The 23980-nt window shown below is 37.6% G+C and overlaps 1 protein-coding gene across 6 annotated transcripts in view; it reads right to left on the reverse strand.

Annotated features, from left to right (window-relative positions):
* Positions 1 to 23980, reverse strand: part of USP15 (ubiquitin specific peptidase 15) — a 128651-nt gene that overhangs the window by 33258 nt on the left and 71413 nt on the right. For 2 of the 6 annotated variants that reach the window (XM_074942138.1, XM_074942139.1), the window contains 2 exons: positions 21132 to 21215; positions 13148 to 13292 (listed from right to left, as the gene is read on the reverse strand). In XM_074942138.1, coding sequence (XP_074798239.1) covers positions 13148 to 13292; positions 21132 to 21215 — 229 coding nt within the window. Of the gene's footprint in view, positions 1 to 4163; positions 4382 to 11371; positions 11610 to 13147; positions 13293 to 21131; positions 21216 to 23980 lie in introns of those variants that run through there. The other 4 variants (XM_074942141.1, XM_074942140.1, XM_074942142.1 and 1 more) reach the window with 3 other exon arrangements.

Here is a 23980-nt window from a genome sequence, read left to right on the forward strand (position 1 = left end):
TTATAAGTCAATACCCAAAGAAGGGAAGAGAAAAGGTAGGAAGCTTTCCAAACAAATGTACCAATGCTTTTTTCCTACTTAAAAAGTAACCAGGCAACTGTTGTATGAGCACCACTGATCTCAGAAAAGTCTGATAAGGAAACATCTGTTTCAAATTTTCAAGGGATAAAAGAAAAAAGTCAACAGTAATTTTCTATTCTTTTTCAATGAATGTAACGAATTGGTCAGAGCGCATAGATTCCACTGCAGTGTGAGATCCTTAAAGCATCTGTGATTCAGTCTATTTTAGGTAACCCCATGGGATTTTTCCATCAACAAACCTCAACCTTACACAACAGATTTTTTACTACCACTATTCTGTTGTCATACTAGAAATGTAATATATTGGTGGCTACTAAAACCAATTTATTATGAAATTACGGCATATGCAAAATTTGGTTGTTACCCAAGTGTCACATACTTCACTTAAGATAAAAAAGTAGCTCTCTACATCAACTTTCAGAGCAAGTTTCTATTGCAACTGCGTAGCATATGTATTTCTTTATAAGGTGCACTAACAAATACCTGCATCATTTACTAGTACTTTTTTTTTTTTTTTTAAATAAATATCTTGGCAAAGTTACCTGGGATCATGAGTAACTCATGTAACTGAACCCTCATTTGTCAGCCAGTATAATCTTATTATACAAATCAACTTGTGAATATTCAGAGCCATGTCACCAATTGCCTTGAATCCTTCTGTCTATGGGCAGTCACGCTATTAATTCATACAATTAAACTGGAATTTTCCCCAGTACCTGGAAAATAGCCGAAGCAATCCCCTTCAAAAACAAAGTTGTTTTTTGTAATGTGGAATTTGAATCACTTCCTTTCAGTGCAGTTGCTCCACAATTCTCAAGAGACCAAATATGCTCAATACTTTAGTAAATCAGTAACAAGAACAGGAGAGAAAACAAGCTTAATTTTTTAATTACTTAGTGTGAATAGTTTAATATCTTTGCTAACGTGAACAAAAATGCATAGTTTTTTAAAACCTCAATCAAAAGAAGTGATTCCCCCTTGTTAATCATAATCTCTAATTGACTAGTTTTAAATTTAGGCACGTCCAGATCAGATACATTAGCTGAGGAGGATTAACACAAACTAACAATAAAAAATCATCTTGTTTCCATCGGTCTATTCCAGTGAAACAGTGCAATTTTGTGATGAAGCTGCCTAGCTATGAGCAAAAAACCATTTCTCTCGGGGCTCAAAATTGAAGTACAAAATTGTTTTTTTAAGGTTAAAGTCCAGTTTGCTTACTAGCCATGAGTGACTATCTATCTTAAGAAGCAATCCAGCAGTTAAGCCATATTCAAGTATAGTGGTTTTTATTCCAGTTCTGCACCCAAAGGTTGCACAAGATCAGAGGAAAACAACTTCCTTTGAAACCTACAAAATGCAATTTTTGCAATTCAGATTCACCAATCTTTCTTGCCTTTTCTCTTGTGAAGTCAGGTGGACAAAGCAGTCAAAGATTGTTACTTGTGCTTGTTCAGCTTTTCTTCACGTGTCCTAGTCAAAGCATTTCTAGAAAATAAAGGTAAAGAAGCAAACTTTCTGGATGTCTCATCTTTTGTACAGTTACAGGTACAGTCATGGATCTTCACAAAAATGAATTTACAGATGAGAAATATTTCTGATATCAGCCAAACCTCAACAGTTTTAAAAATTCAGTTCAGAAACTTATCTGAATATTTTGGGTGATTAAGATTCTAAAGGCAGAACCCAGTGCTCACTTATTATTTTGCATTAAGAAATCAAGAAACGTGTCTGGTTGAGACATGACATTCTTCCTCAGTAAGAATGAGTGAATGGGTGAGATAATTTGCCTTGGTGCTTTTTCAACATAAGACTGCTTCGGTGGCAAAGACAGGAGTTCTAGGTTTGGGGAAACCAAACAAATATGTACATTACAGTCATCTCTTGATCCTCTGCATTGTGATCAATAATGCATCTAGTCATAGGTACAATTCTATTTGGTTGACGGAAATGTTATAGTGGAAGATTACTAACACTACCACCACTTGCTGGCTTTGGACATGACACCAACATTTTTAGGAAGTAGGTTAAATAAAATGCAAGAGTCCTCATCTTTTTCTGCAGCTTCAGTTAGGAGAGGTTTGTCTGGGAAGCAAGGGTCTAAAAGAGCAACTAACGTAATTTTTGATGTTTGGAGACTTGAATGTGTTTTTCATGGCAGAATGTGGTGCTAAAGGTGCATTACTGGGAAATACAGAGCACGCTTCTGAAGTCTATGGCAGACAACCACACTTGATGATGCAACCAGAGATACTGGAATGAGCAGATATTTAGGACTATGACACCACTTGTCTTTCATCTAACTAAAGACAGGGTGGTAGATTTGGAATGTCAAAGCGTTTGATTGTGCAGACAGAGCTGAACATGGAATGTGGTCAACAAAACCAAAAAGATAACAAATTAAGTTCCAATCTTTATATTATTTGGACTTGTACCCATGTTCGTTATTACTAAGTGATTTTATCACTTAATGTAAAATTGTGTTTTGGAATGCTATAGATGCAAGTCACTAGTTTTCCTGGATTTGCTGAAACACAAAATATTTATTGATTGAAATGCATTTGTTTTAATTGTAGAATGCTGTTAGCATTTCCACAATTCCCTTTTCATAGAGAAATCTTTGAAGCTTGTGTCTTCCGGAGATTTTACTTTTTAAATTATGCATACTCTTTTTTGGCAAACCGTTTGTTGTGTTTGTTTTTTTTTTTTTTGGTTTGATGGGGTAGGCCTACACTGCATTCAAACTGAAAGAATGAGGTATCTCTCCACAATTAATCTAAGTAAGTAGAAGATGACAAGAAAGACCCGGGATTTCTCAGGGGTTTTTGTTAACTAGTTTTGTCTTAGTATTTCAGAACCAATAATTGACAAACAGATTCTTGCAGGATCCAACTTAAGAGTTTGTAGATGGTAGTGAATAAGGAAGTGTTCTTTACCCCTTCACGTAACACAAGAAACAGGTGTCACTCAATGAAATTAACAGGCAGCAGATTTAAAACAAAAAACATAAGGAAATACTTCTTCACACAAAACAGTCAACCTGTGGAACTCGTTGCCATGGGATGTTGTGAAGGCCAAAAGTATAACTGGGTTAAAAAAAGAATTAGATAAGTTCATGGAGGATAGGTCCATCAATGGCGATTTGCCAAGATGGTCAAGGATGCAACCCCATGCTCTGCGTGTTCCTAAACTTTTGACTGCCAGATGCTGGGACTGTATGACAGGGGGCAGGTCACTCAATAATTGCCCTGTTCTGTTCATTCCCTCTGAGGCATCTGGCACGGGCCACTGTCAGAAGACCAGATACTGGGCTAGATGAATCATTGATGTGATCCAGTACAGCCCCTCTATGTTCTTAGTTCTGGTTTAGCTGAAGAATTAGTAAACATATTTACACATATTGCCTACTAAACTATATCTTTAACTTGATGTGCATAGGGCTGGAAGGGGTCTCCTGGATCATCTAGTCCAGTACCCTGCTGCAGGCAACCTTGTCATATAATCCCATTCATAAATGTATCGAGTTCCATCTTAAAACTACTTTGGTTGTTTGCCCCCAACTACTCCATTTTGAGAGGCTTTTCTAGAACCTCACTCCTCTGATGGTTCGAAACCTTCTTATTCCCACCCTAAATTTATTCATGGCCAGTTTATAACCATTTGTTCTTGTGTCAACATTTAGCTTAAATTGCTCCCCCCCCCCCTCCCCGTGTTTACCTCCCTGATGTATTTATACAGAGTAATCATCAGGGATTCTAGTTTTCAGTGATAAAGACCCAAAAATTCTCCGATAACGCCTCCCATCTGGATTTTTTTCACAATTAAAATGAAAAGCTGAACTTTACTTTCCCTAGCCACAATACATATAGGTATCAGTTGAATACAAAGATTTATTGCTATATTTAAAATCTTTAAGCAAGTAACTTCGAAGCCTACCAGTGCCAATCATTATAATGAAATAAAATATAATTGCAATGTATTTCTTATATACCAAGTACTTCTGTCTATATTCTATATTTTCAGATTTTTTTAAAATACACAAAAATAAAGTGAAAATCTGCTTTTATATTAACATTACTCACTTTATGAGTTAGTCCTGGTTGTTAAAATAGTGTTGCAGCATTCCAGCCACATTTTCGTCTTTCAGACACTGGTGCTGAGCACAGAAAAGAACCCCAAGTTGGCTGAAACTTCCTTCCACGTCAGCTGAATCTACAGTCAAGTTGGAGGAGAACGACTGCATGTTTTGCCAGGTTGGGAATGTGATCTTCAACAGCCACCCATCAGTAAATGGGATCCTCAACGTTTCCAAATGCGTCTTTGGCAATCCCTAAATACACTAGCCATTCCATGTTGCATTCTTCGGACAGCTCTAATTGCGGTTTCACTTTCATAACCTGTACAAGCAGCAACTATTTGTTTAGGATCTAGTGCATGAACAACATGGAGAAAATCAACTGCTGGTTGTTTATTTTTTAGGTTGTACTGTCTCAGTTTATCAGCAGCACTTTGAGCAGCTGCAGATCCATTTGCATTATCAGATGATTATGTAAGATGCTCCACCCATGAAATTAACTCAGTTGTTTTGTCGATCAGAGATATCGAGTTTCCTTTCAGGTCATTGAGAAGGTGCTGTGTGTCCTCTTCAAAGAGAGTTGGTAAATAACGGGAATACAATTGATCTGATTTGGGACTGGCATTACCTCTCAATGTTTGCTCAAAAAATCTCTGACAACGGCTAAATCAATTTTATGCAGAGGAATGTCTTTTACACACATTCAAACAAAATCTGAAAGTGACAGTTTCATGCTGTTGTAAAATGATAGAAAGATCCAGTCACAGTGCATTGTTTCTTTACTGGAGTCGATGGGCCTGCTGTTTCAGCCTCTTGCTTTAATTTTTTTTCATTCAGTTTATGTTTAGTGCTTTCCATGTGTTCTACAATTGTCTGCCTTCAAATGATCTACAGCCTTGTTGCATCCAGTACAGAACAGCATATTACCATCAACGTGAAATTTGTCCTTGCGAAACTCAGTGACACAGTCTTTAGGGGTGATTTTTAAAGTTGTCAGCATCTTTTCGTAACTTTAATTATTCATGTCTGGAGGCTGAAGTGAAATTTGAGATGCATTAAAACACAAACCCCTAAACGCTGTTGAGTAACCTCTATACGCCAAAGCAGTTTATTGGTGTATGTTTAGCTATGTAAATTTAAAGTGCAATCAAAAATCAACCATGAGGGGGAGGTTGTGCAAACTGAATAAGTAACACTGATACTTTCAGTAAAATTTAGTTAATATAGGTTTTTATTTTTTCACAAAATGTTAAATCTAAAGATTCTCTGTAAAAATGCAAATTCCGTGTTTTTTGTGGCAAAAGGATTTCTAGGATCCCTGGTAATTATATCACCCTTTTAGTCTTCTCTCATATAGACTTTTCAGTTCTTCTGATCATCCTAGTAGCCCTTCTCTGCACCTGTTCCAGTTTGAATTCATTTTTCTTGAACATGGTGATCAGAATTGCACACAGTATTCCAAATGAGGTCTTACCGATGCCTTGTACAGTGGCATTAATACTTCCCTACCTCTACCGGAAATACCTCATCTGACACATCCTAGTACTGCATTTACCTTTTCCACAGCCATTTCACATTGGTGACTCAGTCTTCCTACGGTTCATGTCTTTCTCCTCCATTGCTTTCAAGTACTGAGCCTCAGTTTATAGCTGAAATTCTGGTTATTAGGCTCTTAAGTACTGTTAAATTTCATCCAGTTTATTTGACTCCATGCCTCAAGGTCATCCAATTCTTCCTGTATAATATTCCAATCCTCCTCTGTATTGACGATGCTTCCCAGCTTTGCATCATCAGCACAGGACTATAACAGGGTTTAAAAGAGAACTAGATAAATTCATGGAGGTTAAGTCCATTAATGGCTATTAGCCAGGATGGGTAAGGAATGGTGTCTCTAGCCTCTGTTTGTCAGAGGGTGGAGATGGATGGCAGGAGAGAAATCACTAGATCGTTACCTGTTAGGTTCACTCCCTCTGGGGCACCTGGCATTGGCCACTGTCGGCAGACAGAATACTGGGCTGGATGGACCTTTGGTCTGACCCAGCATGGCCATTCTTATGTTCACGCTTCATTGGCACACTTCTCCTTTTTGTGCCAAGGTTACTAATGAAAATATTAAACAAGATCTGTTCCAAGACCGATACTTGAGGAACTCCACTAGTAGAATCACAGAATATTAGGGTTGGAAGAGACCTTAGGAGGTCATCTAGTCCAATCCCCTGCTCAAAGCAGGACCAATACCAACTAAATCATCCCAGCCAAGGCTTTGTCAACCCGGGCCTTAAAAACCTCTAAGGATGGAGATTCCACCACCTCCCTAGGTGACCTATTCCAGTGCTTCACCATCCTCCTAGTGAAGCAGTGTTTCCTAATATCCAAGCAAGACCTCCCCCACTGCAACTTGAGACCATTGCTTCTTGTTCTGTCATATGCCACCACTGAGAACAGCCTAGCTCCATCCTCTTTGGAACCCCCCCTTCAGGTAGTTGAAGGCTGCTGTCAAATCCCCCCTCACTCTTCTCTTCTGCAGACTAAATAACCCCAGTTCCTCATAAGTCACGTACCCCAGCCCCCTAATAATTTTTGTTGCCCTCTGCTGGACTCTCTCCAATTTGTCCACATCTTTCTGTAGTGGGGGGAACCAGTGCTGAATAGAGGGGAATAATCACTTCCCTCAATCTGCTGGCAATGCTCCTACTAATACAGCCCAATATGTCGTTGGCCTTCTTGGCAATGAGGGCACATTGTCGACTTATATCCAGCTTCTCATCCACTGTAATCCCCAGGTCCTTTTCTGCAGAACTGCTGCTTAGCCAGTCAGTCCCCAGCCTGTAGTGGTGCATGGGATTCTTCCTTCCTAAGTGTAGGACTCTGCACTTGTCCTTGTTGAACCTCATCAGATTTCTTTTTTCCCAATCCTTCAATTTGTCTAGGTCACTCTGGACCTTATCCCTACCCTCCAGCATATCTACCTCTCCCCCCAGCTCAGTGTCATCTGTTTAGCGTCATCTGAGGGCGCAATTAATCTCATCATCCAGATCATTGATAAAATATTGAACAAAACCGGCCCCAGGAGCACTCCTTGATACTAATCCCCCACCAGCCGGAGAATTCTCCTTTCAGGAAAACCCATGTCTCCCTGTTAGCCACTTCCTTAACCACGTTAGAATTTCAATCCTAAACCCCATATTCTCTAGTTTAACTAATAATTTCCCATGTTTAACCATATCAGGTGCTATACTGAAGTCCAGACAGATTAGATGTACTAAATTTCCCCTTAAATATACTTACTATTCTTGCTCTTCTTCAGTCATATGGTACCACATCCAATTTGATATATTTATTAAAAATGCTCACTACTGAACTTGCAATTTCTTGTGCCATTTGTTGCAGTATTTTAGGATGGAGCCCTGATTTGAGTGTATTAAACTGAGTTTTGCTTGCACCTTGAATGTGGTAATTTCCATTTCTATGCACGCTTTTCCATTAGGTATCCTGCCTTTGCCCCCATGTGCTACGTTGCCATCCTTATTGGAAACGGATATAAAGTATTCATTTAGTTTTTGGGACATAACCTAGATCACCATTAGTGTTCTGGTAGATTTTGCTTATTTTGGCTCATCAATTGGTTGTGGTCATTGATGAGAAACAGTCAAACCAAACCAAATTAGTACCAAATCCAAATAAAGTCTTTTACTTGCTTCTTTGTAGACAATTAAGTGGGGATAATATTTCTTCTTTGGCTACATAAGGGAAAAATCCAGTCCCAATACATAATGTTACTCAGAGTATCCACAAAATCCAACTCCTTAAAGCAAGATTTCTCACAGATGTGCTATGAACTAGACACATCATGCATAATAGATCCTTCCTAATTTGCCTGGTAAGAAACAATGCCTACATGAAAGACTATGTATTCTGAGGAAATGCTCAATCTCAGATAAAAATCACAAAAATTCTAAACAAGAGTCACATTATTCGCTTGTTTACATAACTGTAGAGAACTGGGGCTCTACTTACCTTATAGTTTTAATTCTGTTCTAAATCAGTGGGGAAACCTTCCCTCCAAGCATGCACTTTCCAATCGCTTTGATTAAACATATGAACAGAACTTTTAGGGGAACGCTTTACCTAGAGTCTCTCAGCTCCTGATCCAGTTAAGCAATAGTAGTTAACTGAACTGATAATCAAAAGAAATAAATAAGATCTCCCTTTTCTCTCCATCTTTTTACAATTGTAGGGTTGTCTGGGAGTTTTTTAAAACATCCTTCTCAAACATGTTAAATCCCAAATCTGCTACCTGTTGTCTTCTATTTAGTAGTCTCACCACAAGTCACTAGGGTGTTCTTAGAGCTCTGAGAAGAACAACAAGGCTCTCAGTCTTGCCTTCAGGAGCAACTGGAGCAACTCTGAAGCATAGAAGTAAGGGTAGCAGTACCGCAATCCCTCTACAATAACTTTGTGACCCTGCAGGACACCTTTTTTGGTCAGGACCCCTACAATTACAATACTGTGAAATTTCAGATTTAAATGCCTGAAATAATGAAATTTACAATTTTTAACATCCTGTGCACATGAAATTGACCAAAATGGACCATGAATTTGGTAGGGCCCTATTCATAACTTCCTCTGCTTTAAACATTTCCACTGGAGAAATGGACTAAGTAATCTTTCCCAATCTTACAGATCAGTAGTAAGATCACACTAAAGGAAGACTGGCATAAATTTTTTTTTTTTTTTTTTTAAAAAGGGTTTTGCACTGCATGACACTGCACTATCGGTGTGATAGGCTAAAATTGTTGCATCTTTCATTGAGACACAGAAGATTGACGTAGCAGAGTATTTCAAGAGTAACTTCACTTATCTGCATTTTTGTTTACTTCACATTCAGCAAGACTCTTGGGAACTCATTAAAAATAAATTATTTATGAATTTCAATTTCTGCCCATTGAGTTTCAAGTCGGAAGGAATTCGCTCCAAAAGTGTTCTACGTATCCTGACCTTTTACCAGTACATCAATTGTAATTTATTTTGTTAGATTTGTATTTTGTGAACTTAATAGCCCAAGTTTGCTTATTGATATATTTCTTATTGAAATCAGGGTGCTGTTTACTAAAGCCTTGTTTTCTGGGATCCTTGTATTATTTGATACATTTCAATTAAACAGGTCTATCATTAACTCTTTCAATGCTGTGGCATTGTCAATAAACAAAGGCAGAATTTAAAAAATCAAGTTAATCACTAATAAATACTGCCATTTAAAACTTGCTACTGCTCTCTTGGGTCTCCATCTTCTTGGGGAACGTTTAAAGAGGTTGTGACTGTAGCAGAAACCAAACTGTTTGAAAATTCTAGTTACCAATACACGCTATATTCAATACCTCCACAGGGCTGCACATGCTTTGGCAAGTAGCTCATTTACATCCATAAGCAACAAGGTGATTTTAAAAGATTATTAGGATTGAGGGTCTAAGGATTCAGTTTGCAAAGAAGAGGGAAAGAAAGTCCAAAACATAATCAACAGTAGATAAAAAAGGCTATACATATAAAGTAATATCTATATTGCATATTATATTATTCTCATTTTTTATTCTTAGTCTTTTTGCCTAAGATTGTGTATATGCCTAAAGTTACTATACAGGAATGCTTTTATAAATATAAAAGATACAAACAAAAAAAGTTTAATAAGGAAACCATTTTAACTACTTATTTTCTTTTAATCTTTTATTTTTAGCAAAACATTCCTATCCAGTAACTTTAGGCATTACACAATAGCAAGAGACAGACCAAACCTTTCATACTGACTACCTCCCAATCAACACTCTCCTTCCTTACTTCCTAAAACAAAGCTAAACAGCTTTGTATCTTTCCCAAAAAAATCAATCTCTGTCTATTGCTCACAGTGTTGTTATAGTCATGCTGGTCCCAGGACATGAGACAAACAAGGTGGAAGAGGTAATATCTTTTACTGGACCAACTTTGCTGGTGGAAGGGCAGAGCTTTCAAGCTACACAGTGTTCCTTCTTCAGATCTGTCTACATCAGATCATGTTCTTCTTTTACAAGAGGTTTTTTTTTGTTGTTTTTTTTGTTTTTTTTAAAGGGGGAGGAAAGTAGAAAGATATATCTAAAAAATTTTAAGAGAAAAACAAAAAGGTAGGAGCAAAATCTATCCATATATTTTAAGTTTTCATTAGAAGTGATCAGCAAAATAAATTTTCATATAGACTATTCTAGAATAATTTCACGGACAGATACTAGCACTTAAGTCGTTAAAATGGTAGATACTGTTAAAGTAGGTAACAGGTGTAAGAGTATAGGCACGTCTACACTACAAACTTAAACTGACCTAGGTTAGGTTGACGTACAGCCACTGCAGTAATTAGTCTGTGAACCTGACAAAAATGACAGCCAACAGCTAACGTAAGCAACCCCCAGGGTCTATATGTACACCATGTTGCCTTAACTACACCGACATAAGCCTTTCACATGGAAACAGAATTATGTCGTCGCCGTATTAGGGCACTTACATCAGTGAAAGCAAGGCTGTAGTGTAGACACGGACATAATTAGGTCGACCTAAGCTGCCTTACATGGACCTAACTCCGTAGTGTAGACCAAGCCAATGTCCTAGCAGGGTTACAGTTTTACTAATATTTGGGCTTATTTCTACCACAAATCACAAAAAATACTAGTCTTCCTAAATTTTTATTACTTCTCACAGCTAGAAGTAGATCAGCTCCCATTCCTTTGGCAGCTAATATATTCCCAATGTTTCCTGATACATTACCCTATTCACTCAGAAACAACAGGATAATTATCTAGAAGGGAATAAAAGGTTAAAATAATCCAATAGATGTCAGTTCATAGTCTGACTCTCAAGCTTTTATTTCCATGTTCAAAAGAAAAAAAAATCCTAAATTATTCCAGCCAAGTTGAAAGGCATCAATATCCTCAAGAGAAATTCACCAGAAGCTTTAATTGCCTGAGTACAAACTCTAAAGCTAACCTTTCCCAGTGAAACAGTTCAACTCATGCCAACACTGTAACAAGAGGCTAAAATAAATGCCTTTGAGGCAACATAAAAGTGTTGTCTTCAATAAGAGGTCACCCAGGGGTAGTGCACTGTACCGCCAGAAGGGAGATCGGGGTTATATTTCTTGTTAATTGATCTCTGGCCCAGCAGAGGGTGAAAGCACCATGAAAGCAACATGCTCACCTCCTGGGAGTGGAGGGGTGTGGCTCACAATGCTCAATCATTTTTCTCATCTGATTATAATGAGGCATTGACAGGCTACGCAGAGTTCCATCTAGTTCTCCTCAGGAAGGATGGCTGCGAAGTAGGACTGAGGGAAAATCCTTGCGCTTCTTGCACACGAACAAAGGAGTCCTCCACCCATCCCCCAAGAAAAGAAATAAACAAGTACTCAATAAGATCAAAGATACAGCTATCTTCTGATTAACACATACAATAGTATCTTGTAAGTCAGCAGAAGCAAACATATATCTTGTTTTACAAATTGATTCATAAAACAACTAAGTTACCTGAAATACAAATTTGAATATCTGATTCTAGACCTACCAGATCAAAAATAGTCACTCCCAGATGCTCACATTAGATATCTCATGAAATATGATAGGAAATGTCTGAAAAGGAAGGCTACTCTAATTCAATAGCCACTTTCCAGTCATTCATAGGAAAAAAACATTCAGATTATACTGATTGTAAGCGCTGGGGGTAAGTGTAATAAGGTGTTTGGGGAGGAGGGTTGGCATGTATGGCAAAATTTCAGCTAGCTCCTAGTTTACTTAATTCTATCTAAGATTATTTTATGTTGATGTCATTGTTCTCTCCCCTGCTCTCCAAACTTTCAGGTGCAAGTGAGGTAAAAGTAACCCAAGTGGAGTGCTAACAGTGCAAGGAAATATCTAGGACGGTACATATTTGGTGGGAGTAGAGAAAGAAGAATCACCTAGTATGGGCATTTCTAAGTTCGTATAGAAACCGCACACACACACACACACAGGCAGAGCCACAGCCCCCCACAAAGCAGCTCTTCCCCACCATTTTAAAAAGTTTCATAACTAGCTACCAAGTTTATTTTATTTATAAGAAGAGTAGCATAGTGGAGTCTGAGCAGAGAACTGAAGGTCAAATCACAAATCTGGAAATAACTGACTTTGCGCAAGTCATTTAAACTCTGTCTCAGTTTTCTCATCTATAAGATTAAGATAACACAGCACCTGTTTAGCTCACAGTACTGTTGTCAGGATTTGTAAGTGCCATGCATTTTGTTCTATTTGTATTAGTATTATTAGCTAGCTAGTCAGCCAGCCAATGGAGCTAAAAATACTATATTTTTGTTATGCTGATCCAAACTTGTGCTTCCCACAACTATTAGTGGGGAATAGTGGAGAAGAAAAAATGACATGAGTCACCATCCTATCTAGCCCACAATTATCTGCCATTTCTTCTCACACCTTGTTTTTACCCTCAGTTGGTGTTTCTGGCTGCACCAACTCTGCATTTCTCTGATCTTTTTCCCCCGATTGTTCTTGTGTGCTCTCATTTCTCTCCATGTCTGTAAGGTCAGTAGTCGTGCTTTTTAGGGTTGAAGAGGTAAAGGTGTAAAAGTTCACCTATACTTGATAAGAAAGGCAAATGATTTTCTCAAATTAGAATTTGTATGTTTCCTTCTGCACCTAGTGCTTTTCACGAAGTACCAAGCAACAGAGGAGCGTACAGAATCCTATTCAAGGGATCACTTGGGTTACTTAGGATCCTAGTAAGGTTTCCCTCTGAAACTGGCTCCATGCGTAAAGCGCAACGTATGGGGAAACAGTAGATATAAAAACTAAATTTCCGCACATAACAATCTGTGCTATTTTCTCAAATTTTATAGTGTTCTGCCAGTAACCAAGTGTCTCAATGCAAAATACAAAAATACTAATCGCCAAGTAACAAGCCAGGCTCACTTTACTCTGAAGCACCTACCTGAATTGCTGAGTTCATGAAACACGTATTTCCCAAGTTACTTAGGCCACAGAGGCCAGGCTGCTCATTGTGTCTTCCTGGCTCTGAATAATCATAGTTCTTATAAGCAGTGTATGACGGGAGGCAATAGTTTGAATTTTTCACACTGTAAGAAAACAAAACATTTTTCACAATGTAGCCACACGACCTGTAATGCTTTAATACTTCCAGTATTTTTGGTAATTATCAAATAAGTTATCTAAAATTAAAAGTAACTTTTGTTAACTAGATATCTTCTTAGAAGCATTTAACTTTGGAACTTATCAATCTTAAATCTCAGTCAAAAAGAAAAGGAAGTTCTCTTTCCCTGCAAGCAACCAAACATTTTCATGCACTGAAACAACCAAAACAGACTACTATTGTATCTCTCTACCCTTGATTTACAGGAGCAGCTTCACAGCTCAGTCCATTCTTCATTGCTCCATCAAATTTAAAACACTCAGACTTTAGGCACCACCACCAGCAATAAACCATCTCATGTATATCCTTTCTGCATTCTGCTACTGTAAGAGTGAGGACAGTAGAAACTGGAATGAAGAGTTGTGCTTTGGTTACAGGTGAGAACTGAGATTTCCAAGGCCACGGTGACATCATTGGCTTGATGCATTAGAAACTCTATTTATAGTTTCACTGCTAGGACAGCACAATCCAGCATTCAAATGCGGGGAAAAAACCTGGAGTAATAAGGAATGCACAAAATGCCTTCTAACAAGTACATTCCAACTTCATAAAGCTCTATCATGTACCTACCTAGTGAGACTGGAGGAGACTGTATAATAACTGAGCTAACATTTTAGTTAAGGGTACTTTATTACCATGACAGAATACTAAATATAACCCCCCTCCCACAGTAAAATAAGCGTATTTTAGAAAATTAGAAGGGTAAAAGAGCCCAGTAAAACAGCAAGTTTTATCTTACATATAGAAAAAAATTTTTTAAATCCACATAAAAGATTAAAATTCCTTAAACTGTTTTTAGTTACTAATCATATGAAATATTTATGATAGCTTTAGATAAGATTCAAGAGCATTTCTACAAACCTCAAATATTTCACATTAGAATACACCTGAACAAGATTTTGAAGGTCATTTGCTAAGAAAAAGCATGACAAGGAAAGACCTTGCAGTGCAACAAATTAATCCTTATAATCTTAAAAATACAAGCGGGTGACTGTGGTTTATGATGTACCTTGGGCACTTTTCAATTTAAAAAATATCCCTTAAAACTTGTATTCAGTATACTCAATTTAAATGATTACAAGATGAACTCCCACTTTCAGTCCTCCTCCGTACATGTATTTTAATTCAGCAGTTTTGCTGAGTTAATCTGAAAGTATTTCACTACTGATGAAGAAAACCAATTTTAAAACAGTCTGCTCTCTTGAACATTAAAGAAAAATAATCGAGAATCTCTTCTTCCTCAAAGACACACATGCAAGAATCAAGTATACCTCATATTTCTAAAAAAGCTCTTCAGTCCCTTAGAGATCGACACTAAGGGAAAGAACCTTGCATCGATCTGAGGCATAATGCATACACAGGGGTCATAATATTAACAGTTTAAGTAGCATTAAAATAGCCAGGAAACTTATAGATGTAAATATCAGTGTTTGCACAGACTAAAACATATGCAACATTGTCTCTGGATCACACTATTTTGTAACTAATTTTTTATATTAAAATACAATTAATCAGGTGAAGATAAATTGATACTGATTTTTTTGTTTTAACCTGAGTGTCATACAGAGGTGATACACCGCCTTTTGTATTTTGTGGTACACGCTACCGAAAATTATGTGGTAAATATAATATTCCTGTGGCAGTGTAAAATAAAATGAAATTATTCCAAAAGATGAAATACACACAAATTCAGGTAAGCTATCAATGCTGAGCTGTTGTGAGGGAAATGCATCTGTCCTAATTTACTTGTCCAAAGGGAATCTATTTCTATTCTTAATTCTGGCCCACAAAAGAGAGTTATGTTCTAGTGGTTTGGAGACCGTGGCTGCTCCTCCTCCCCTCGCCCCAGGTCAATTTTGCTCAGTGATCCTCATTTCCCAATGGCAGAAGCACTCCTGTAATTGGTGCAATGCCTGTGCTGCCTGATTTAATAAACAGTCTGGCAACAGGTGTGGGAAAGTCTCTTTTACAACCATTATTGCAGCCCATAAGCTGCAGAAGATACTGGGAACTTGGTGAGAGTAAATCCCTTTACTTCTTGAGCTGAATGCTGTGTACACTTGAACCATGAAGTTTCTTGTGATATCTACCTTGCCATATGAAGTTTCAACAGACTATAAGAATATACCTTCCATATTGAACGGGGATTCCAGAAGAGGTTAGCAGAGACTCTGTGGGCTCACTAGCAGAGGGTTAACAATGGAGAGCCATCAAAAGACATTAACCTGAATGTTCTTCCACTCAAGTGGAGGTACCATAGAATAATGCAAGGGCTGCAGCCCAGGGGAACCAGTTTTCCCAGTCTGGACTTCAGGTGGGCTGTGACCAAGCAACAAATCACCTGAGGATGGACATGAAGTTGCTGAGGGGGGAACCTCAGAGAGGAGTCTGGATCTTCATAAAAGGACAAGTTCTGCCCTTAGAAGGTGCTCTCTCACTGACCAGAACAAAAACACAAGATTGGGCAATACAGATGGAGGAGAGGAAGGTTCCAGGCCCCTGAAAGGACTGACCAACATCCACAGAGAGCTCTCAAAAGGGTAAGGACACTGGAAACAGGGTTTTGTTATTTTTCCATAGATCTCTGTATTTCTTGTGCTGTGTCTATGAGTAAAGTGTGACTGGTTTACAAATTCCTTTTCAAAGTCTGTGTCCCTTATTTTAACTGTCACAATTTCCAGTGGATGAAATAATAATCTAGAGCACCCACAACTTTAATGGAACACTGGGGAACATGCAATTGCTACTGGGGAGGATTGGGAGGGCCAGCACTAGTTTTGGGGCCAAGGCAGTTACACTGAAGAGTCCCAGCGCTAAGGGTGTGTGTGCGTGTGCGCACTTGAGAGAGTGTATCTGGAAGCTCTGAGCTTGAAATAGTGACTAGACTCCGGGATCGAACCGTTGGGCCTATTACAGCAGCACGATAAGCATCCACAAGGGGAAGCTCAGCCAGGATTGTAAGGACATCTCTCCTTTTCAGGTTTTAGTATCAGAATAGCAAAAAGACTGGAGTATACTCTAAGCCTAAAGCAGGATTAACAGCAAAGTCAGCTCCACATTTCTGTTTAGGCTTTCAACAAGCATCTTCTCAATACCATTCTCTTATGTATCTAAATTTAACTTGAACAAATCATTTCTATGGGTAAAACACTTCAGTTTCTACACCCATTGTCTCTTTGATATGTCTGCTGAGATTTTGAACAAAAGTACCAGCACCCTGTAGACGCCTGACAAGTAGGAAGTGATCATCATCGACGATCCCTCAAGGTCGAGGATGATCTCTTTCACAGGTTTTATTTTTCACTGGTCCTTTGGTGACTGAAGAGTCTGATTCTTGAGACACAGGCTCATTGGCAGACATTGGAGGTGGTGTTGGAAGATAGGGTTGGGCCGAAATTGCTGCGTGACTGTTGTCTTTCCTTTTCTGGCATTTTTCTGCAACCAGGGAAGGTGATTTTCCTCCAAAGTGGACATTCCCTTTCTCAAAAGTCTTTGCCAGTTATCCCTATCCTGGGCTGCTGTCTCCCACTGTGCTGTGTCAATGCCATTTCTCTTGATGTTTATCTTGAGGGTATCTTTAAAGCATTTCTTTTGGCCTCATCGTTTCTTTCTCCTTTGGCGAGCTGGGCATACAGCAGTTATACATCAGGCATGCGCACACAGTGCCCGCTCCACCTCAGCTGGTGTTGGATAATCAGGGCCTCAACACTGAAGATGTTGGCCTCAGTGAGGACACTGACATTAATGCGATGATTCTCCCACTTTATGTTGGGAATCTTCCATAGAAAGTGCTGGTGCTGACAGTCCAGGTTTTTCAGGTGTTTCCTGTGAGACCCAAGTCTCAAAGCCTTGGAGAGTTGGGATTACCACCGCTTTGTAAACTAACAGTTTAGTATGTCTTCTGATGTTGTGATTGTTGAACACCCGTCGAGACAGTCTGCCAAAAGGTAAAGTTGGCACTGCGAATTCTGTGCTGAATTTCGACATCTCTGTCTGCCCTCCATGACAGATGGCTGCCAAGACAGGCAAAGTATTCTACGTTTTCCAGTTCTTCTTTGTCGATACAGATCTTCCTTGTTGGGTCTGGTGATTGACCGGGGACTGTCTGGTGGAGAAGTTTTTTTTTGCCGATGTTCAGAGTTAGCCCTAGGCTTTGCTAAGCTTCAGAGAAGCAATTAAAGTCTGTTTGAAGATCCTCCTTTGAGTGTGCAACTACAGTACAATCTTACCGCAATCTCACCTTACTGCCCTGGGTGACCCTACCAGGAGTACAGGACTCCAGACAGCATCTCTCCTAGGATCTTAAGTATATGCAAGCTTCTCCACCACATCAAGGTGACAGCACAAGGAGAAGAGGTAGTGATAGGAAACAATTGACTAGCTGGAGAGGACTTTCTTGGCTAGATCTGAAGCAGTTCTCACAAGTGAAAAGCTTCATATCCTACACCTCCTAGTTATCTATTCTCTTACTCCTATTTTTCAAGGAACTCGAACATATTTCAAAAGTACCTGACACTAAGCAACACATGAAACATATATTCACTATTTCACATTACAACTTAAAATTATAAAAATTAAGACCTAAATTTAGCCATTTCCATCCTTTTAAAATCACCACTAGAGTATAATACGACAATCCTCCTATAATGCTATCATTTCAAGAGGATCAATAAATTGAAAAGTATACCAAAGATTAACTACTGGGGATCCTTAGTATAATATTCTATCATTTGCATGGTTAAAGCTCAGGCTAATGGTAAATACACTAATTTACAAATTAAGGCATTGGTCCTACAAAGACTTATGTGCATAATTATTTCTATTGACTACTCAATGGAAATGAAAAGTTATGAAAAGTTAAACACGCTTAAATATTTGCAGAATTGAGGCTCTAGTATCTATCAGAACACTTTCTCAACTACACAGGTTTCTAAAACAGACTAACACATGTTGAATTTTTGCCTTGTAAATTACATCCCTCTATGGTCAATCTTATTGCAGCTAAAATTGTTTATTATGACTAGCCATGTAAGTTGGTCAAGTTTTGGTGCCAAAAGCTAATGACATGACTGTTTCAGTCAATACTGATTGTCTCTTGTTTATTTTCTTCTCCCTTTTTGTTACTCATTAGCTTCTGCCATCTTCAAAGCAAATTTCGGGGATTTCTTTTGAGCCAGGGCAACTAATACGTACTTGGACCTGCAGAAGCACCACAGAATCCTGCAATTTCTACAGTCCTCCAAAGCATCTGACAGCAGTGCAAGAGACCCTGAAATGTGTGTTTGCTCCAAATGCAGCAGCCAGCTGCACAACTAGGCAGAAGGAGAGTTTCCTCAGGGAAAACGACATTTGGAGGCCGCAAGGGAAAATGGGGAGGTGCACACACGCTGATCTCAGCCCTTAAGAGTATAATACAATTACATACAGTACAGTCAAATATTACAATTTACATCTGAAGCTACAAAACTATTAATGTTACAGATACAAAAGTCGGGATAGTAACAGATATGGCTCAGTTAGTAATTAATTGATCTTAAAATATATATTTTATATTACTGGGTATACTGATAAATGCTTTTTTTTATGATATATACATTTCGGAATATTTTCTGTTTTTGTGAAAATAACTAACTTTATGATTTCTGTTCAATTAAATTTAACCATATCATTGCATTAATAAGTATTTTTCCCCAAGGAGTTTACTTGGTTTGGGAAAAAAAAACCTGAATAAATTCACACTGAAAATCTGATTCTTTGTGAACTGTACTATGTGTGTCGTGCAAATGTGCAATGTTCCGATTGCCCATTCTGTTAGCTTTTTTGAGTGCTGCTGCACATTGAGCAGATATTTTCATATGTGCAATATTCTGATTGCCTACTGAAATAAATATGCATTCATGTAAATTAATAAAAGAAAACCGTTTTTATTTCAATACACAGCGCTCCAGAAATAGTTATGGATACCTGGTTACTCAAAAAGGTTTGTACCCATATTTTCAAACACGTGGGACACTAATTTCTAAATCAAATTTTAAATATGTCTATTGTGTATCACTGAGGACCAATTCCGTGGAATGTCTGAAGTTCTAAAATAAGCAGTTTGAGTTATTCATTTTACTTTGTTTTCCATATGAAAAGCCTCAGAAAAGTTCAGAAAACTAAACACTTGAACAGAATTTTACCCAAAGTTCCCACAAAATTCACATTGTGGCTTCAAACAAATATGAATATCAGCCTGGGGAAAATTGTTGTAGAAAGTTGCAAGCACTAGAAACAGGCTCTATAAGTGTCTTTTAAAATACAACCTACAACCCTTCTATGGTGATGATATGAAACTGAAAATGCATAAGTTGGATTTAAAATGGGATCTCCCACAGGAAATAGTGACTTGTTTGTTTGTTTGTTGCTTTAGGTATTATAATCCTGATTTTCAAACAATGGAGGAGGAGGAGCTATTATTTTTCTACTTGAAGCTCAGATCCATCATTATGTACTCTACATACACCCATAAAAGGCAAACTTTTTCTTGGCAAATACTACAAATATTCACACTCACAGAACAACAGACTGCAGTTAAGTACGTGCACTCTCACTGTTAAACAGTGAGAGATAAGGTTACTCACAATCAGTAGAAGCACAAGTGACACTTTACTCCATATGAAAAATTACTTCTCAAAAATGCAGAATTTAAACTGGAAGATGTTGTATAAAATATTTAATGTTACCTTTAAGAAATTAAGTTAACATTTAAGTTAACACTTATTCATAGCACACACATTTGGAAAAAATATTTTAAATTAAGTCTGAATGGCAAGATTTAATAAGCCTCTTCAGTTTGTCTTCAAGATAGGTGCCTTCTGGCTTCAGGCATTTGCAAGCTGTTTTACTACTGGGTAAGGCTGTAGTAAGCAGTGAAATGAAATTTCCACTTAACTCCTGGCTTTTTACAGTCTACATACTTTACAATGAAGGGATTAGAGACTAAGGCGGCCGCTTGACAGCGAAAGCTCTTCTTTTAGAATTTTGTCATATTAAATATACCAGTTCCTAAACAAAATGTATGGAAGTTGAAATTTGAAATGTAAAACTAACAAAAGCAAATAAATTTTAAAGACAGATAAAAAGTCTGTCTTTTCACTGAGCATCTATTGTTACAATATTGAAACACAACAATCCTTTTCACACAATGATCTCAGATTTCTAACACCAAGGCACAACAGTAGGTAGACAGACTATCAATGTTAACTCAAGGACTATAAATCAGTCTCACCTGACCATTATGTCTTCATATTGCAAAGGTCTCAAACCAGTGTGCGTTGTTGTCCACTCTTAATACAATCCACAGAGATTTGGGGGGGGGGGGGTGCGCGGCGGACAACTGCCTCCCTTCACTTTAAATTTCCTTTAATTTATTAGTTTCTCTCATTTACAACAATACATTTTTAAAAATGTATTTCACATGATAAACTCTAAAGGAAGTCTTAAGACACTTTCTTGCGGCGCTCAATATTCTTTTTAGTCTCTTATCTGTTGAACAATATATATATGTCACACAAGCATCTTTAACAGAGTTTCACTTCTTGATATCATGCTTATATAGCACCTGCACTAAGAAGTACTGACCAATAATAAAGGAATTACAACCTGAGCACTGTCAAAACAAAACTAATTCCCTAACTTAAAAAGGGAAAAAACAAGGTCATTTTCCAAATCATATTTGGGAGATTTCAATTAAATAAAAAAGTTCTTAAGATATGTTGCTTACTTTCTGTTGTTGATGTTGTTATAATTATTTGATAGAGATGGAGAGATCTTTGGTAAAGTTGAAAAATTGGATGCACCTGGGGACCTTTAAAAATATGAAAATGTTAAATTAGATAAAAATGCTGAGGTATTAAAATTAATCATGAAAAAGAAAAAGCTAACAGATGAACAATGTATGTAAATAAGTATGAAAAAATAAAGTTCTTATGAGCAGAGCACTAAATATTCAGGACAATGGTTCCCAGCTTCAAAATGCATCTTCTTAAAATTAAAATGGATTATTTCATAACATTCCATGTCAAACTTTCATATCGCACCGCATATCACAAAAGTTACTAAAGTAAGCCAAAACTCTCCTACAGAAAAAGAATGCCAAAAAGTTTATCAGCCTTTTCGAAGGCAACAAAATAAAGCAGATGCATTTTTCTTCCAAAAATTGAAACATTAAACCTTTTGCAGGCTTTATTAATTTCTAAATTTTAAAATGGCTTGAGATGAGATATGAAAGTGTCATTTGTAACTAAAACAAGAATACATGTTTTTAAAATATAAGTATTCCCAAATTAGTGTAAATTCAGCCACTTAAAAGCAACATTATACCACTTTTTAAGAGCTTCTCTTTTAAATGACTAATGGACATTAGCAGAAATTGTTGGAGACGCAACACATTAGGAAATATTTCATGTATACTCAACGCCAAGTCAAATCAGAGCATTATAGTCTTTGCACATTATCTAAACTATGCATCCTTTTAAAAACTCTAAATTTGGAGTTGTTGAATGTTTTCAATAAAGGAGACCCCTTGAATTGTAACAATTACATGTAATTAATATACAGCATAATCTTGCTGTTTTTCCTTAGTTAAGCATATAGGCCCAACACAAAAAACGCTGAAAAATATGGAAAAACCCTAACTGACTGAACTGGCTCCCAGGTGACCTAAGACTGTTTAGTACTATGGCATGCAAAAGTCAGGCAGAAGAAGTAACAAATATTACATGTTCACATGTTCTGTGCTGTCAGAAACAAAATGGCTCACAGCAGATATAGATTCTGTTCCGAGAACTCTCCATGTGAGATTTGACACTTATTTAAAAATATTTAACAAACAACTAAATCCTAGTGCTTCCAAGCAATAAAAGCATAAGATCTGGCCACTGGGAAAAGAAAATTACTTTGATTGTGAAAATCCCTTTGGCCTTCTGGTATTATTATACCTTATCGACTAACAGACGTATTGGAGCATAAGCTTTTGTGGGTGAATACCCACAAAAGCTTATGCTCCAATACGTCTGTTAGTCTATAAGGTGCCACAGGACTCTTTGCCGCTTTTACAGATCCAGACTAACACGGCTACCCCTCTGAAACTTGATATTATGTATTCTTCCTAGGTTATAATTTAAATCACCCTCTCTTCCTTGGACCATAAGAACAGCCATGCTGGGTCCGACCAATGGTCCATCCAGCCCAGAACCCTGTTTGACAGAAGCCAGTGACAGAGGCGTCAGAATGAATGAACAGAACAGGTCAATTCTGAGTTGTCCAGTACCAAATTCCTGTAGTCAAATGCTAACGGACACCTGGAGCCTGGGGTTATGTCCCTGACCATCTTGGCTAATAGCCATTGATAGATAAGTTCATGGAGGATAGGTCCAATTCTTTTTTGAACCCACTTAGACTTTTGGCCTTCACAACATCACACAATGCACAGTCAACCCGTGGAACTTGTTGCCACGGGAAGTTCTTCCTTATGTTTGTTTTAAAACTGCGGTCAATTAATTCCATTGGGCAACCTCTGGTCATGTGTTATGTGAAGGGATAAATAACACTTCCTTATTCACTTTCTCCATACTGTTCATGATTTTACAGACCTCTCTCATATCTCCCTTAGTCATCTCTTTTTTAATCTGAACAGTCCCAGTCTTTTTAATCTCTCCTCATATGGAAACTATACCTTATCTCTAATCATTTTCATTGCCCTTCTCTGTACCTTTTCCAATTCTAATACATCTTTTTTGAGATAAGGTGACCAGAACTGCACACAGCATTCAAGGTGGGGGCCTAACATGAATTTATACAGCAGCATTATAATATTTTTGGTTTTATTATCTATCCCTTACCTAATGGTTCCTAAGATTGTTCGCTTTTTTGACTGCTGCAGCACATTGAGCAGATATTTTCAGAGAACTATCCATGATAACGCCAAGATCTCTTTCTTGAGTGATAGTTAATTTAGACCCTATCATTTTGTATGTACAGTTGGATTGTTTTCCAATGTGCATTTTTCTGCCCTGATCAACACTGAATACTATCTGCCATTTTGTCACCAGTCTCCCAGTGTAGTGAGATTCCTTTGTAATTATTCACAGCTGCTTTGGATTTAACTATTTTGAATAATTTTGTATCCTCTTCACATTTTGCCACTTCACCCCTTTTCCAGATAATTTATGAATATGTTAAACAGCACAGATTTCAGTACAGATCTTTGGGAGACCCCACTATTTACCTCTCTCCATTGTGAAAACTGACATTACCACCATAAAAAGCAATAAATAAATACACAGATTACATGTACAGGAAAGTTATAAAATATTATGAAGTCATCTTCTCATTGACCATTTAAGCTCAAGTTAAATCAAAAAAGTGAAACTCTTTACACTCCATTTTCTTGAGATCAAGTATTTTACAGGGAACTTAAAGACAAAGTGAGCTGGAACAATTAAGTTGTTTATTTTCTAATTAAATTTTCAAACAAAAAATTGTAGTGTATGACATTTGACCACATAAATACTATTTTGTTTTTAATAAAGAGAAGCAATGTGTTACAGCTAATATTTACCAAACAGTCAA

Source organism: Natator depressus, chromosome 1 (genome assembly GCF_965152275.1).
Source record: "Natator depressus isolate rNatDep1 chromosome 1, rNatDep2.hap1, whole genome shotgun sequence".
Taxonomy (NCBI): Eukaryota; Metazoa; Chordata; order Testudines; family Cheloniidae; genus Natator; species Natator depressus.